Below are 12,598 nucleotides of genomic sequence, written 5' to 3' on the forward strand. Positions count from 1 at the left end.
TCCAAAGCTTAACCACCTTTTCAGTGAAGAAATTCTTCCTGATGTCCAACCTGAACCTCTCCCAGAGCAGCTTGAAGCCATTTTCTCTTCCCCTGTTGCTGGTTGCCTGGGAGGAGAGGCCAATCCCCACCTGGCTACAACCTCCTTTCAGGTAGTTGTAGAGAGTGATAAGGTCTCCTCTGAGCCTCCCTTTCTCCAGACTAAACAATCCCAGCTCCCTCAGCTGCTCCTCACAGGACTTGTGCTCCAGACCCTTCACCAGCTCTGCTGCCCTTTTCTGGACAAGCTCCAGCACCTTCAATGTCCTTCCTGCAGTGAGGAACCCAGAGCTGGACACAGCACTCGAGGTGTGGCCTCACCAGTGCCAAGTACAGGGGGACTATAATTTCCCTGATCCTGCTGTCCACACTCTTTTTGATACAGGCCAGGATGCCCCTGGTCTTCTTGGCCACCCGGGCACACTGTTTGTTCATGTTCAGCCAGCTGATAACCAGCATCCCCAGGTCCTTTTCCCCTGGACCACTTTTCCCCAAGTCTGCAGGAGTGCAGGCGGTTGTTGTGACCCAAGTGCAGGACCCGGCACTTTGCCTTATTTAACCTCATAAAAGTGGCCCTGGCCCATCGATCCAGCCTGTCCGGATCCCCCTATAGAGAGTGCACTCAATCCCCTCATCCAGGTCATTGCTAAAGACATTAAACAGGACTGGCACCAATACTGAGCCCTGAAGAACCCCACTCATGACCAGCCTCCAGCTGGATGTAGCTCCACCACTCTCTGGGCCACTTTTTAACCCAGAAAAAAGTGCACTTGTCCAAGCACTCTCAGTCGGCCAGTTCTACACAGAGGCATCACACGCACATTCTACGAAAATTAATTTCTACAGAACAGAATATGGTGTAATTACAGATTTAAGAATAATATGTACTACTGGGAGGAAATGAAACAGGACTACGCATTTACATTAATGTGACACAGAAATAAAAAATACAGCAAACCAAAACAGCACAGAATGAATGTCTTAACTACAGTATTTAAGGAATGTGCAATGGAAGCTTTTACAAAAAAGAGAGAAATATCAGTTGAGTTTTATTCTTCAGTAATGAACCTGATTCTATAATTCTGTAGTGCATTACTCCAGGTTTTAGGTTCAAAGAAATACATTCTGCTATACCATGTTATAGTACAGCTTATGTTACTAATTCCTTTTTAGCACCTCTTCATCCCACTGTCACACACCATTCAGTTTTTAAGGATTTCTCCCATCAGATCAAGCCTATTATACTGTCTTCTACCGACATTTTAACAAGACCAATAATACTAAATCAGGATGTTCAGAAAACCATTTTCATCAAATGGAGAAATTACACACATTGTGTTCTTCAACTCTCTATGCTTCATCAAATTAACTTGTCATATTATTTTTTAATTATAATAATGACAGCACTGGGTTTAATTTTAAAAGGTTTTAATTAGCACGCATTAGTTATTGGACGTAATTTACCTGAAAATAAAAGTATAGATGAAATAAAGATTTTTGCAGGGCAGAAACTGAAAGGTCCCTCCAATAACTTGCTGCATCACGTCCCTGACCTGCGTGTCAGAAATTTAATCTACATTTTCTGGATGACAATTCTATATAATCAGAATGGCAGACAAAAACTATCAGTTTTGGCCACTGTTGATATGTGAATCCAACTTCAACAGAAATTTTACAATAAAAACATATCTGTTAGAAAGTTAATGAACAGATTATCTTCCTTAAATTACCTGACTTTCTCTCTTATTTGTTCCTTCTTCTGAATCGGATTGGTGATCCTGTTCATTTTCATCACTCTGGTGAAAGAGGTGGGAGAGGAAAAATAACTAAACTGTTGAAAGCAAAGTGAGATTTTAAGGCATTCTAGACTTTTATTATGAAACTAAGACCAGCAGAATACTCTACAGAGAATATACAGGATACATGAAGAAAATTCTCAAAGAGATATGTGTTTTCAGTACCAGAAGGAGATGAAACCTAACTTTGCATTTGGCACATGAAAATCATGCTTTTACATTACATATTGATCCCATGACAAAGAAAAGGGAACAGGAGCCCAAAACATCAACTATAACCTTTCTACTCTGATAGTAGTACATAGCTACTTGTAATGTGCCAAATAACGACTCTCCTTCTTACAGCTTTGCTATGTATGCAATATATTGCATTGTCGAAAGTAATAGACATAATTCTCAGTTGATCATTGATAAACGCTAAATAGTTGTTTATCAAAGAAAGGAAGTTACTTGAAATCCACATAATGCTTTAAATCTCTGAGAAACCATTTGTATGCAAAAGAAAAAAACACCTTAATAAGAAAAAAATTCTTATACACAAATTTTGAGATACCTTGTAATTAACAGTATTATAATAATTACATGGCTAGGACTTCTCCTCTCTCCTCCTCCCAGCAATTTTGATAACATTCTGGAAATTCCATATTAGGTTTGACAGAATTTGAAAAGAAAACTTAAACACACATGAAATACTTTTGATATTCAACTGACACTCTCTTTTAATATTTTCTGCAGTTGACATGACAAAAGAGCTAATACCGACTTAGCAAAATCAATTTATATAGCTATGTGACAGGGAACTGGCTCATACATTCCATTTATTTCAGAGCTTATTAAAAAATAATTCTTATACACAACTTTTAAGATATCTCATAATTAACAGGATTATAATAAACAACATAATAAATAAAACATTTGTTCAGTAATTAATGTTTCTCCTTAGATTATGATTAATTCCTATTAAGTTATGGTTACTACAGTGTTCTAGTTAGCACTGTCAACCAAACAAAGGCTTAATTTTGATTCTGCTCCTGAAAGCATCAAAACAAAGAAAAAGAGAATATATAACTAGAAAAGCATTTTTTTCTGGAACAATTAGTTATATACTGTATTACTCTAAAGTATTCTCTATTTAAAGAGTACACTATGCATGAAGAGTGTACTTTGCTATAAGCGAAGTTTACTTACATCTTGAGTCCAAAAAGAAACTCCCGTAGGTCTTCGTTTTTCTCTTGGTCTCCGTCTTTCCCTTATAGACTTAGGCTGTGACTTATCTTCTTCCTTTTCTTCTTCATTTTTGCCTCCTTCTGTTAATAACAGCTTTCTTATTCACTGAATTATGACACAATCTAATTTGCTGAAAATTTTCTAAAGTAATACTTCTCAGTCTTTAATTTGCTTGCAATGTTTTAGTTACCTGAAATAAATTTGCTATAGAGCTTCTTACCACATACAGGGTTTTCTGTAAAATACACTGCCCAGTATATGGCTCTAAAATACTGTAATTCTAATTCCACCTCAGCCACCTAGACAAAATGTTTCAATGTAACAATAATCCTAATAATTCAAACATCTGTGTCAGCAGATGTATAAGAGCACAAAGGAGGAGAAGATAATTCTTCACCATTCTTCATCAAACAAGCTTTTTTTGCTTAAATCAAGAATTCAGTATTAAAAAAAATCCCAACTTCAAAAGTCTGTTAAGTCCTCCTTAGAGTCCTTCGTTTCATCACAGTCATCGATTTTTGCTCTAAGGAAGAATAAAATGGGATCTGCTACGTTAGATTATTACTGTATTACAGATGTCCTTTTTCTTTAAAACGAATGCAACTGCAATTCAAAAAAACATAATACCTCAGGATTATGTTTGCTTCACTGTATGTTTACAAGTAATTTCTAAAAAAATAAATTTAAACAAACCTGGCCAAACCAAAGTTATTTACTTATTATCACACAGTCTATTCAGTCTGATGTTCGTTTATTAAATAAAGCAACTACAGATTTGAGTTCAGATAGAAGCATCACTAATCACTAAAAATTAAAAACTACCATCAATAGACTTCAGAGGTAAATAAACATTTTAGTGTGAAGCAAGAATTAAACAGGACAGAAGGGAAACACAAATATTTGTGGTGATCATGTATCTTTTGTAAGTAAATAACTTAGGACTTGACTGCTGGGATCTCAGATGGTAATGTAGTTCTCCTCTGAAGTCATAATGTGAAAAAATATAAAACCTGCTGTAGCTAATATTTACCCACGAAAATCTTTTCCACAGAACAGTGTAGAAAGAGCTTCCTAGAGTAAGAATGCATTACTGAAGAATCTTAATCCAAATTTCAGTTCATGTTAGGACAAAGGGAAAAAATTCAGAAAGCATATCCCCGCAGCTTAGCCCCAACAATTTCCTCAGAAAATACCATTTTAAGGAACATGGCAAGACTGCTATATAGTTCATGGAAATTTCATCAATAGATCATTTTATTTGACCCTCTGTAGAACAAAATTATTGATGTCAATCAGTAACCCTATTAAAGCCACTGAATAATAACTCGAATTAAAGTATTTCTCTCAAGTCAACTGTGTCAAGCCTCCAAGAGGGACTAGGAGATCACACTGCAAAGGCTCCTCCTTTGACAGGCAAAGTATCAGGCACAACATCTCTCAGAATTATTGCAGGTGATTCACATTTGAAATGAGGGCAAAAAGTGTGACAGAGAAAAGCTTTTTTGTGATCTCTGTATCATGCATCTAATCCTCAGTTTAAGATTACATAAACCAGTTCAACTATCCAGAAGTATGGTTCCATTAAACATTCTGAACTACCATGGGAAGCATGCCCTTCCCTTTGTTTTCAGCTGCTCATGAAACCCTGAGATGTCCTCAAAGCAGTAAAGCATCATTCCAGTCCTTCAGTGTAGAAGGACTGAAACAAAACCCCTGTCATTTATCAATTATTTAATCAAGTAAAATTCCTTCTTAATACCTGCAAGTATTTAGACTCTGAAATATGGTATTTTATTATAGTTGCTGTGTTAAAGCAAAAATGAAAGCATTATGTGGATACTTACTGCAATATATTTGACATTTCTATGATCCAACAATGGAAAAATACTAAACAGTTGCAAACCACCACCAAGTCCAGAAAATCTTCTTTCCTCTCTATACGCAAGTTACAGAAGTTGGGAACAAGGTACATCCCCAGTGGTCTTACATATCGCACCTCATTTTGAACTATCTCTAGAAACATAAGTTACCCTTCATGAACTAAAAAAACAAAAAAAAACCCCTTCACAAAAAGGTACTCCTACCTCTCTCACTTTCCTTTGTTCCACTCCGAGAATAGGCAGAAGTTATACCTATAAGGCTGTTTGGTCTGTTTAGTTGACTTGAAGTTGATAAAGAGCTAGTGGAGGTGGAGAGCGAAGAGGTGGATGATGAAGAAGTTGAAGTTGACGTTGGTCTATAGCGATGATATGGCTATTTAGCAGAAAAATGTCAAAATTAATTTACCAAGATAAACAAATACAAATCATGGGATATTAAAACATTTAATTATAAAAGTAATTCTCATACTAGTACCAAAATTAAATTATTAAAGTTGGAGTCAAGATTCGTATAATTTCTCTACCTAAAGAGACTCATCATGAAAATACCTCTTCAACAGTTCGGGAATATCTTTGTCTATAATCATCATCTTTAGTTTCAGATTCTTTCTTTTCTTCTTGTTTTTCTTTGTCTTGCTTTTCTTTCTCCTCTTTTTCTTTTTCTTCATTTTCCTGTTCTCTGGTTCGCGTGGGACGACTTCTTCCTATAGTTTTTTCAGCTTCTTGAAGATCTGTCAGTGTTACACCCTGTGAAAACAGCAGTCAGCGAACACCATTTTAATATATCATTTATATTAATGCAGGTGATCACATTACATAAATATTTTAAACAAAAAATTCAACTTAAGAAAATTAAATCTATCTAGTAAGAAATAAATTTCTTACTATTCTACCTATAAGCTTTCCTCTAGAATGTTGGAACCAAACACCCCTCTGATAAGTGGCAAGTGTTTGCTGTAATGTGATCTACCACAGATTCTCCAGCAAGACAATTTTTAGTTGAACTAACAGATACAGATTGCATAGAAGATCCTATAGAGATAATTTAAGAACCCACTAGGTGCTTCTGATGCTTTCAACATGACCATAAGCATACTAAACATTTCTGAAAGAACCCTAAAAACATAACACATAATATTTTCAGAAATGTTGATACTTGGTAATTCACTCTCTGCAATTGGATTTTTAGGCCAGCAAGACATAAAAAATTGCACTGACAGCACTAGAGAAAGTTGTAACTTATTTCTTAGTTCGTTGTTATTCTGAGGCTAAAAACTAGTCTTGAAGTAAGCTCAGAAAGCAAACAATTTTTTGAAGACAGTTTTTCTCTACTACACTTTTCAGCTGATGCATCTGACTGAGACATTGCTCAAAACACTTCGTAATCTATTCTTTAAAGCCAACTTTGCAGCTTATTAGTTATTTAATTGTTTTTTGTGTTGATAAAGTTTTAATAGAGTAATTCCTGGTAGCTTCTTTACTGTAAAGATTCAACAATAGTTGGCCTGTAGTTTAACCACCATTCAGGGCTCTGAATTAGTATTAAGAAGCAAAAATAACTCCGATAAGATAAAGTTGTATCAAGAGTGGATCTCTCATTACGAAAGGTAACCAGAAATATTTGAGAAGTTTAAAACTGCTAAGATTTGAAAGTAACATCAGTAAACAATGTACATAGAGACTTGGCCTTAAAACAGGTAAGGACAATGGCTACAGTAATTTTGTGCTGTTTTTCAGGGCCTATATGCTGATTATTCTCAGTTTTTCAGCAGATAGTGGTTGGTAGCTGCTCCACTGCCCAAAGAGCATTCAAGTACCATAAGAGATACTCCCTCTATTTTGCTACTGCCATATCCTTCCCTATGTTAGGATTGTGCTAATTGCAACTCACTGTAAGGAAGTTCTGACAGAAACTGCGAAGAATCACCAAATATATCAGTATGTAAACTAAGAGAGAGAAATGTTGCAAGGAGACATGCAGTCAGATACTAGATTATTAGCATGCAAACCAAAAAACTCTCTCCAAACTCTCTTGTAGTACTTTTCTGTCTCCACAGACACTAGACTGAATGTATCTTTTCTATGTCATGGATCTTGTTAGCTATTCATATGTTGGTCAGCTCAATCACATTATTTACAATAGCCCCTGCACAGAAGAAAAAGAATTAGAAATGGATGCAAATGCTATGCCTGTTTCTCAAGTATTATGTTATGGGTATGTTTCCATAAACGTAGAAGTTTTAATACTACTATACCTGCGTAGATCTTCTAGACTGTCTTGCTTGCCTGGATCTAGCTTTTCTTTGGGACTCTGACTCTTCATCCCGTACTGGAGTGAGGTATGATCTATAGAGTTAATTACAAACAAAATTGGCAAATGATAGTTTTTGTACAAATGTATTAAAAGGTCAGAATAAACCCCCACAACATGATACAACTGAAAACCAAAGCAGTCAGAAGAAAATCTTTAACTATATAAACTAGGTTACATTTTAGACATTTCATCCATATCTTAATAATCTATTCATCAAGACAGCAGCCTTAGAACTCAAATGAAATACATAGTGTTTTCTTACTTAATTTGGATTTCCTTTTTCCATTTTCTCTAAATATAACTTCAGCTTTTTTGGTATTTCACTAGCCTACTAAGTACTTCTTCAGGGATAAAAGACCTCAGAGATTCAGCCATATAGACATTTAAACATCAAATATGTGTGCATATTAACTTTTAACATTATTTGTAAGCTTTTAGAAAAAGCTAAATGTACAGCTAATGCAGAAAACCTAATTATATCACTTACTGCACCAGAAATTAAAGTCCTTGAGGAGGTGGTTACTACATTTTCATATGAATCATTTATGCTTTGAGTAAACCAACTTCCTTTGAAAAAAATGGGCTTGAAAATAAATCCTCATGAAACCCATGAAAATCCTGCAGAGTAAGCAGGTAATTGTAATCAAAGCCAAAAGGCTACTGGAGTAGACACACAAAGTCTGGACTCTTTAAAGAAATTCTCCAATGCAGGTAACTAGAGTAAAAAAAAAAAAACCAACCAAGATATAAATATCTTTATATGCATAAATACATATATTTGTACGTATGTATAACCATCATTAAAGAATTTAGAAGTTTTTAATGCATTTGTTTATTTTCTATTACAGAATATTCTGGGAATGCTGCTGTAATTTCACACTGGTTTGAAATCCTTAGATTAGCTAAAAATTAGAAAAAATAAAAAAAATTTTGGAAAAGCAAAATCAGAAGGTTGCTGAAAGGTTGCTTAAAACACAAAGCCTCTCTGAGCTTCTTTAGATCAGATTCTGCAATATTTTCCAATTGTCTCTTTTTATATGTCATTAGTTAAGAATAACTGGCTAATGATTCAATAGTTGGCTAGTGATTATGCCATCATAATCACTATGATGCCACACTTAAATAATTTATGTATAGAAAGAGAAATTCTTTCATCATCTAATAATACATTTGTTAGCCTTAGCACATACTAAAAACAGTACTGAAACAATTCTAAGACTTAAAAATAAACTTCATTTATACAGACCTACGTATCACTACCTGTGTTCTAACTCTATTAAACTAAGGACCCCTAAAACACAAGAAAATACTTACACTTATCTGCTATACTTAAAAATATTGAAACAATGCCCAATGTATGACACATCTCAAAAAACCCATACTATGTTAATTTGATTTCCCTATCCTGTTCTCTTGCAAATAGCATTTTTCATTGACTTTCCATTTTCCTAGAGCTCTAGGCCCTGTGTACATCAGGAAAAGGGTGGCTGCTAGCTGCTTTAGCTAAAATGACCTGAAACATTACTCACCTAGAAGGTTTTGACTGCAGAGCAGGTATAATCTTTAGGACTTGAAAATTGCTACAAATTCTTCCACTTAAACTGGTTTTTGGTAACTGTCATACCTACACCTACCTTCCAATACATCTGAAACACTTTAAATCTCACTGAGAGAAAACGAAAACTTCCAACTTGCCAGGTGCACACTGCAGCTACTGTCAGAGTAGAAAACGCCCTTCCCTAGCATCCCTTGTGGACGCCACACAGGTTCCCTATACAGTATTATTCATGATAAAAAGATTTAGAGATTCAAGTTTGTAATTTTCTTCCCTGTTTCTGCAAACCAATCCTAAAAATCATACAAAGACTATAGCTTCAGCTATTCCAAAAGGATGTGCCATTACCTGCTTCATTACTAAAAAGTTTATAGTGTCATATTTAATATATTTGAAATACTGTGTCAAACATACTTTCTAAATACACTATTTCAGTCTATAAACACAGACTAACCAACTTTTTTACTTAAGAAAAAATTTAGCATGTAATAATTCATATACATACTATTTTTTCACGTGCATATAAACATAAGTAAATACACACACATATATGTATCTGTATATATATATAGATACATATGTCTGTGCTGATATTTAGAGAACTACCTTCTCACATGCATGCAGCAATTACTCAAATTTTGTTGGTTATTAAGATTTAATGGATACCCTAATATACCATGAAGAATGCATCTGCAACAATATATTACACAATCATCCTAGTCAGACAAAACCAAGGAATTTCAGGCCAACTGCAGGTATTCTAAAGCGTGTGTAGTATGTGCACATTAGTATAAACACACTAATGAGAGTAAATAAGACCGCAAAATCCTTAATTCTAAATATAGAATATATTCTGCCTTTCCAGCTGATATGAGGCTGAAATAGCATTTGCATTTTAAAATCTGAACTATTTTTGAAAAAAGATGCATTTTGTTGGTTTGCTTTTCATTTGTTGGGTTCAGTCAAATTTCACTCTGGAAAATGCCTGATCTGACTATGGTTGTTATTGAAATTTGTCATTAGCACATGTGGGCACTTCCTGAATCATGGTGGGAAAGAATAAAAACATAATCCACATTTTCATACAAGTTATTTCATTTCAGTTTTGGGTATGAGGGAAGATTATGGAAAACAGGCTACCCTAATTAGGCCTAAAGCTTTAAATGCTGTTGCCTTAAGTGAACCAAAAGAATGCAGGTTTCTTGCGTAATACGGAACAGCTTCATGACCTCTGTGAACATACAGAGATACACACTGATACAGGAGCTACATTTCAAAACTATTACAGGAGCAACACAGAAATCTGAACTTGCATTTCAGCAGAAGGGTTAAAGGATAAACATTTATAAATATCCAGAAGAAGAAGAACCTGGGGAAAGCTAACAGGAATTCACAATCTTTTGAAATCTTATTTTTGCTTCCATAAATAGCAGGAAACAACTCTTTATGGAAACATAAATATGCACCAGTCTTAACTCATCCTCCATATAACTGTAAATAGAAAAATACAGCATATTCTTAAAATAAGATTTACATCGGCTTCTTACTCATTCTTCATATTGAATATCTCTTAAAGCATTGCCTTTACAATTGTATAATTATGTTCCAAGTAGAAGAGACCCTAAATGATGCAATGAAATAAACAGAATGTGTTGGGTTCAATACTCTCTTCTCAGAATTGCCAGCCATACAAAATAGTTGAAAAAATGCTGTGCTATAACTTATTAGCATACTGCCAGCAGCACACTAGCTCAATCAGCAGCAATGTACTTGTAGTAATTAATTAATTACTCATTATTTTTAATTCAGTGTTTTTACATAGTTCCATTATGGGTATTTTTAAGAGGATTCATTTAATCTATTAACAGAAATATAAATATGAAAATACCACATACCAAATGAGAACTCAAGGCCAGTCAAAAACATACAGTATTGATGTTTAAAATTCATGAATGGTCTCTACTAGTACTCTTAGACTTTAGCTCTTAGATAAATTGATACATGTTACTTGTTTCAATACACAGAAAGAAAACAACACTGCTTTACATACTGTACTGTCCACATTTTTGGTAACCAACACATTCCTTTAAGTAAGAAAAAAATTATAACTTTTGTGTAAGAGCAACATTACTCTTAGGACCTTTACACACCTCCGTCTCTCCCTGACCTCTGATGTTGAGGACACAGTGCCAGAAGTAGCTGTAGTCATGGCTGTGGTAGTGGCTGTAGCATTTACAACAGATGGTGCAACAGGAACGGTCACTGCTGTAGGAACACTGTCCTTTTCTTTCTCAGTACTATCCTCAGCCCACAAACGATTTGAGGTACTACAGCATAACAAGCAGCAACACAAAAAAAGAGAAAAGGAAACAGCTAAACAATGAAAGCACTTTACTAAACAACTAATAACACGTAAATTGAGGGATGGATTTTTTTTAAAAAAAAGGTAGACTTTGAAATGTCTCTACCATGAAAGCTCAACTTGAGCTATTAAATTGAATAAATTAAGAATTAGCAGTTCACAATAACTGAACTTTTATTCTTCACACCTTTCTAACATTCGATTTATTCTTTTATACCAACATGGCTGTCACTTTACAGTAGAAAGCCATTCACAATTTTTGAGCCAAATTGTACAAAATCAAAGCAAATTTAACAGGAAAGTGAAAAAATCCAGAGCCCCAGAATCTACTAAACAAGAACGCATGCACATACATAAGCACACAGTAGACCCGACAAAAAAAAACAAGAAAAAAAAGTGTGCTGGTGCCATTACCTGCTTTGTACACCTGCTGAAGTAGAACCCGTTGTACTCTTCGTAGTAGTGTTTGTGCTGGCAGGCAGTGTTTTCTGAAGACCAGCAGAAGAGGTAACTGTTGATGCAGTACTTGGAACATTAGAACTTATAAAATCATCTTGTCTTCTACCAAAGGAGCCACTGAAGGAGAGACAAGTACAATGTCTGCATTTATTACTTATCTTTGCTCATTAAAATATCACCAAGCAGGAATGATCCATTAAATTCCTGCCCATGTATTCTGTGCCTCAGTTGAGTCTTGGAAACTTCTGGGACAAAAGAAGCATTTTCTTCACTGTTTCCTTGACTAGAACTTTTAATTTATGACTTCAGAGGGCAGCAGAAGTCTCTTAGTCCTGACCATTTCTTCACACAACAAGGAGATAAAGAATGGAATCTCACTTGTTTATGTAAGACTGTCTTGATCACATCTACTAAAGTATTCATATAGGGCCCCCAATGTCCCATTTTTAAACTGCTGTTTCACCCACACTGAATACCTCAGAAAATGCAGAACTTCACTGCACAGCCTGTCAGAAAAGAAAATGTCACTCCTCTTATAATTTGAAACCAATTAAATATATTGCCTTTAAAAAAAAAACAAACAACCACTTAAATCATTCCCAGAAAGAATAACCTCCGACTCAGGTTATTCCCTTGCTCTTCAAGTTATAAAGAAGACCCAGTGGCTTCCACATTTTTATCCACTGTTCTGGTTGAATAAATTTTGTACTAGCAGGTCAGAATGTCTGCCCCATGACTAAATCTCAGAATCCACAGTTAGGACAGACAGAGCATCATTGTTACTAATTGCAAAAGATTTAAGGGTAAAGACGCTTCTTTGTCATTTTGCAATTGATATTTTTTTCTATCAACTTTAAATGGCAAAAAATAATGGTAAAAGAACAACCAAAGAAATACATTGTTAAAGCACAACATGCAATTTAAAAGTGGTGAGCACATTTTTTTTTGAAGACTGGAGTGTAAATAC

At 34.9% G+C, this 12,598-nt stretch overlaps 1 protein-coding gene across 4 annotated transcripts in view; it reads right to left on the reverse strand.

Annotated features, from left to right (window-relative positions):
- PPP1R12A (protein phosphatase 1 regulatory subunit 12A) overlaps nucleotides 1-12,598 on the reverse strand; it is a 115,067-nt gene that overhangs the window by 21,428 nt on the left and 81,041 nt on the right. For all 4 annotated transcript variants that reach the window (XM_027679779.1, XM_027679778.1, XM_027679777.1 and 1 more), the window contains 7 exons: nucleotides 11,587-11,748; nucleotides 10,961-11,137; nucleotides 7,197-7,287; nucleotides 5,491-5,688; nucleotides 5,146-5,314; nucleotides 3,023-3,141; nucleotides 1,769-1,834 (listed from right to left, as the gene is read on the reverse strand). In XM_027679779.1, coding sequence (XP_027535580.1) covers nucleotides 1,769-1,834; nucleotides 3,023-3,141; nucleotides 5,146-5,314; nucleotides 5,491-5,688; nucleotides 7,197-7,287; nucleotides 10,961-11,137; nucleotides 11,587-11,748 — 982 coding nt within the window. The remainder of the gene's footprint in view (nucleotides 1-1,768; nucleotides 1,835-3,022; nucleotides 3,142-5,145; nucleotides 5,315-5,490; nucleotides 5,689-7,196; nucleotides 7,288-10,960; nucleotides 11,138-11,586; nucleotides 11,749-12,598) is intronic.

The sequence above is a fragment of the Neopelma chrysocephalum genome, unplaced genomic scaffold (assembly GCF_003984885.1).
Source record: "Neopelma chrysocephalum unplaced genomic scaffold, ASM398488v2 Primary Assembly neopelma1_59, whole genome shotgun sequence".
Classification (NCBI taxonomy): Eukaryota; Metazoa; Chordata; class Aves; order Passeriformes; family Pipridae; genus Neopelma; species Neopelma chrysocephalum.